This window comes from Limulus polyphemus, unplaced genomic scaffold (assembly GCF_000517525.1).
Source record: "Limulus polyphemus unplaced genomic scaffold, Limulus_polyphemus-2.1.2 Scaffold12676, whole genome shotgun sequence".
Taxonomy (NCBI): domain Eukaryota; kingdom Metazoa; phylum Arthropoda; class Merostomata; order Xiphosura; family Limulidae; genus Limulus; species Limulus polyphemus.
Genome location: NW_013678286.1, coordinates 1,683 through 7,154, shown reverse-complemented (window position 1 = coordinate 7,154; position 5,472 = coordinate 1,683). Strand labels below are relative to the sequence as shown.

The following is a 5,472-nucleotide window of genomic DNA, read 5'->3' as shown; positions in this document are numbered from 1 at the left end:
ACGAGTCAACCTTAGTCCCAAATGATCATGATATCTTGTCACGAGTCAACCTTAGTCCCAAACGATCATGATATCTTGTGATGAGTCAACCTTAGTCCCAAATGATCATGATATCTTGTCACGAGTCAACCTTAGTCCCAAATGATCATGCTATTCTGTCATGTTACCCATGAAGTCATGAGTCAACCTTAGTCCCAAATGATCATGATATCTTGTCACGAGTCAACCTTAGTCCCAAATGATCATGATATCTTGTGACGAGTCAACCTTAGTACCAAATGATCATGATATCTAAGACCTACCATACACCTACTTATCACACACACCCCTCCCCCCATTTCGAGAACTGCAGGTATACGAGGAGTACGTGCAAGAATATTGAAAGTTCGTATCTGTTAAATTTGGGTAGTTTTTATGCAAGTATATAAGGACGTAGACATTGAAACGGTTGTATTATAACTGGAGAGCATTAACTGTACCCGTGTTGTATCGTAGGTACACCAAGATAACACAAGTTATTAGGTAAGTGATCCAAACATAAACAATGCTCTACTTGAGTAAAAAACCGGGTTTCGATACCCGTGGTGGGCAGAGCACAGATAGCCCTTTGTGTAGCTTTGTGCTTAACTACAAACAATCAACCCATAAGTAAAGACATTGTTTAAGTTCTATAAAACTTACTTTGAACTTGCTAACGTGATATTTTGTAATTATGTAATATTTATTGTAACGACATTGAGATAACACACTCATTGAGAGCATACAAAAATATTTAAAAAACGTTAGAATTTTTCATAGTGAGAATACTAACAATACTGTCTCCACACGCGTTTTTATCGTGTGTGTGGAATATGAAAACACACATTTGTAACTCACCTTCTGAAGGAAGAAGCGGAAATAAGTACCAGGCAAGATGAAATATGTTTCCCCCTTTCTGTGAGTAGTTGGAATGAATAGCAGGTACAAAGAGCGAGAATACTAGAATTACAAGGTCACTTTTCTGGCTTTTCTCGGCCCGCCATGGTTTTGTGGTCAGGACACTCGATCCCGGGTTCGAATCCCTCCACCAAACATGCTCGCTCTTTCAGCAGTGGGAGGGGGATTATAATGTGACGGTCAATCGTAAAGAGTAGTGAAAGATTTATCGATTTGTGGTGTTGACTAGCTGTCTTCCCTCTTGTATCTCACTTCATAATTAGGGACGACCAGCGCAGGTAGATAGACCTCGATCAGCTGTATGTGAAATTCAAAACAAACAAGCTGACTTTTGTTTACTATTAATCGTTCCTTTCTTACGTCGGCCGGAAAATAACTACGAAGACCTTTGGGTAAATTTTAATACTTGTAATACAAACCCGTAGTTACGTTTAAACCTCTCGTTATGACTGGTCATATATTATTACAAGCACAGAATGCCTTGTTAACCGTCTAAGTTATATACAAAGGAAAATTGAATATTTAACTGATTACGTTAAAAATACTTATCACGTAATGTTTGAGTATATTTTATTGTGAGGCTATGCAACTATGCATGATGGTGGGTGCACGTACAGCAGATGACACAGTAGCCAAGACAGTTTCATTGGTAGACTGCTCCAAGATGTCGATCATTCGAGTTTATTAACAATTGGAAAAAAAAGTAAAATGTCTAACTGCTATCATGGAACTGTGACCGGAAACACAAAGTGACAGTTAGACAGGATGGTCAAGTCTAACTGTTATCGTGGAACTGTGACCGGAAACACAAAGTGACAGTTAGACAGGATGGTCAAGTCCAACTGTTATCATGGAACTGTGACCGGAAACACAAAGTGACAGTTAGACAGGATGGTCAAGTCCAATTGTTATCATGGAACTGTGACCGGAAACACAAAGTGACAGTTAGACAGGATGGTCAAGTACAACTGTTATCATGGAACTATGACCGGAAACATAAAGTGACAGTTAGACAGAATGGTCAAGTCCAAAGTTTGAAAGCAAGAGTCCCATTTCAAATTGACCATGTATGTGTATGATTTATAAATACAGCATATATAAACATTCCTAAGTATGTCTCCTAGCGGTTGCAATAAGATACTCGTGGACAAGTTCACTATGTGGCTGCTCAGGGTATCCACGTAGGACCACATGACAGAGTGATCATGTCAAACGGAACAGAGCTCTAGATCGATATACCATTTATCATTGTATAATGAACTTTACAGTTCCCCCACTGTTTTAAAAATGATTTAGTTTACATTTTCATTTGTGAGATACAAGTTCTTCAAACATGAAGTATAAAGTCGTCGGTAACCAATCTACTACTTTTATCAGCTACAAAGTAGTTTCCCGCTTGACCTAACTCCTCTTTACTATAATTAATGTTCGTGTGTTCTAATCTCACTTGTTGTGATGCATCTGGAGAACCGGATCTTTCTCGGGGTGAGGGGGTGCTTAAAATAAGTCTCATCTCATTGTAAACGAAATTTATTACAATTAGTTTTATAAAAAGTAAGTTAAATTTACTCACTTTATTAAAATAATGAACGATACTTGCAATAAGCTAAGCCTAAAAACTGATACAGTAAATTAATATTCTATGTTTTCTTCTCTATAAGATAATGGAGACCTCTCTCAAGTCCGAGAAATCAGGGTGACGCCATGCAATAAGGAACCTTGTGCAATACCTAAAGGTGAAGTAGTTCGGATGGAAGTGGACTTTATTGCAAGTAAGTATATTTATCCTATTCTTACTACTAATGTAGCTGCTCTTAATTAATGAACCACAACTTGCCATCTGTAGTCATTTGTGGGAAATAACCTGCCATCCGTAAAGTGACACGTACATTGTCTCTCCTGCTGTAAGCATTCTAAGCTTCGTAATAACCATTTACCTTAACGAAGCCTGAGTTCCTTACGGGTTAATAATTACGCGTGTTTACAGTATTAACGATTTAATTTACCTTTCAAATTTAGTTTGTTTTGGATATTCGTGAAAGCTACACAAGGGTTATCTGCGCTAGCCGCTAACTTTGAACAGAATGGCTAGAGAAAAGGCAGGTCAACAGTACCCACTACCAGACATTGTGATCGAATAGTGAGATGTGAACCATGGACCCTCGGATCTGGCACGCTTAGCACTAGGCCACTTAAAAATTAGGCGATACTGTTTTATACACAATTGTTACACACTTAAATTAATTAAATCTAGCTTCACATTTTAAATACCTAAATTTTAAAATCGTTTAAAAGGATATAATTTACACATTAAGTTTTCAGGTTTCATTTAAGATGTTCCACTGATATTTCATTCTTACTTGTCTCACCACTAATTTCTTTTTTTGTTTAGATCGGAACTCTGTCCATCCACAAGTAAGTATCAAAGCTAAACTTTTGGGCTTCCTACTTCCGTTTCCTAGCCTTAACCCCAACGGATGTGTTGGCAAAAACCTCCAATGTCCTCTGGAAAAAGGAAAACTTTATACCTTCAAATACGACTTGAAAGTTGAAAAATACTTTCCTCGTGTAAGTATTTAGATTGATATTGGTCGTATGTGCGTAGCTTTAATATAAGAGTCTTGACATACAGAAGTTAGGTTTGTCGAAAATATTGTTACGTCTCCGTTTGTTAATTGATTTTCCTTAACTTCGTTCCGACGAAACTTAAGCGACACAAGTTCTTTCTGAATAAAAACTGGTTTATTATTTCCGAATACAACTTTACCGATACACTCAACTTCAACAATCGCGCTAAACAAACGCTATAACAACGAACGTTAACTTCAACAATACCCTGTGACTGCAGTTCAATTACTCACTATCTATACACACATTACAATATCCTCGTGTCACGTTGTCCCCTCTTATATATACCCGCCTACCCTAGCTAGTAAATACTAGAGCATTCATGAAAAAACAAGATAGTTCTAAAAAATAGAGGGCGCCACACCAGTCACGTGACCTCGATGACGCAACAATATCACCAGAACTAGATTAAATTAGTTCGTTTCAAAACCTTCTGATCGATTGTTATAAAATACAAGATCATAATCTGTTAGAAAGTGTAATATTGAACTACTAGAGAGGAGGTTTAACTGCAGAATTAATTGTATAGTGTGGTATGAACACTATAAACACGTGAAGAAAACTGCCATGTGTTATTTAACTTCTTGACAAATTCGACAGAATAAACTTACGAGTCGTAATTAGTGATTCTATACTTCAATCATTTTAAACATTCCGGTGGATAAGTTTACGGACTTACAACGCTAAAATCTGGAGTTCGATTCTCCGCGGAGGACACGAGTGCAGATAGTCTATTATGTAGCTTTGCACCAAATTTCTGTAGTTATTATTTAATTGTTCGTTATTCAACAGAAATCACTTTGTTTTTGTTATCCAGGTGTCGCTGCTGATGCTGTTTGTAGTTAAGCGCAAAGCTAAGCAATGGGCTATTTGTGCTGTGAGAACCACGTTTATCGAAATCAGGTTTTTAATGTTATAAGCATTCAGACTTACCGCTGAGCCACTAGGGGGCTCTGTATATCGGAAGTTATTAGGATAAATAACTAAACTGTTTCATCTGTTCACTCCAGGTCACCGTAGACGCAAGGTGGAAGCTGAAAGGAGAAACAGGTGGCTTCTTCTGTTTCTTAGCTCCAGTCAGTGTGGTCTGAAGACGCAACAAGTGTTTTACAGTATAGGCTGAATCTTTTCAGTTTACTACTTTTTTGTCCAATTTCCTCATGAATCAGTTAGGGGTCCAGCAGTAAAGTACGTAATGGAAAAATATGTAAATTTTAATCCCTGAAAAGAAGAACTTTAATATGTCATAAAGTCGGTGTTATTTAAAAAAAAACCTATATAACCATTTAATTAAAGTTTATTTTTTTTTACTCTAGACGTTTGTATTTTGGCATCCTAGCAATAAATCATTACCTATAAATTCAGTCAATACTTCCACGATGTTAATGCGCGTGACGATATCATACAAGTTTTAAAACTTTTATTTTTAAAACGTTTCAAGCAGATGTTTATACAACAGTGTTTTAACAGGAATATTTACAATACGATAGTTTCCACTAGCGTTGTAAGTCCGCAGACAAACAAACAAACAAACCCTCCCTCCCATAAGTAAGCCCCCCAGTGGCACAGCGGTATGGAATTAAGCACAAAGCTACACGATGGGCTATCTGTGCTCTGCCCGCCACGGGTATCGAAACCCGGTTTCTAGCGTTGTAAGTCCGCAGACATACCGCCGTGCCACTGGGGGGCAATTCTTTTGGAACCATCGTTCTAAACTTCGCACTAAGCCAGAGTTTCCCAGGGGGTCGGAAATAATCTATGGGGGGGGGCACGAACGATTAGGAGAGTCAATAGTGCAATAATATAAAATTAAGCGTTTTGATATATTTTTGCTGATGAAAATGCTAAGTGATTACTACAACAGATATATAAACCATTTTAATGTATTTACGTTCATTATATCTCGTC

General features: G+C 37.5%; 1 protein-coding gene across 1 annotated transcript in view; it reads left to right on the top strand.

Annotated features, from left to right (window-relative positions):
* Positions 1–4,881, top strand: part of LOC106477064 (epididymal secretory protein E1-like) — a 6,520-nt gene extending 1,639 nt beyond the window's left edge. Inside the window, exons 2-4 of the mRNA XM_013937665.2 lie at positions 2,598–2,708; positions 3,329–3,504; positions 4,575–4,881. Of these exons, the coding sequence (XP_013793119.1) occupies positions 2,598–2,708; positions 3,329–3,504; positions 4,575–4,655 (368 nt within the window). The 3' untranslated portion in view covers positions 4,656–4,881. The remainder of the gene's footprint in view (positions 1–2,597; positions 2,709–3,328; positions 3,505–4,574) is intronic.
* The last annotated feature ends 591 nt before the right edge of the window (positions 4,882–5,472 follow it).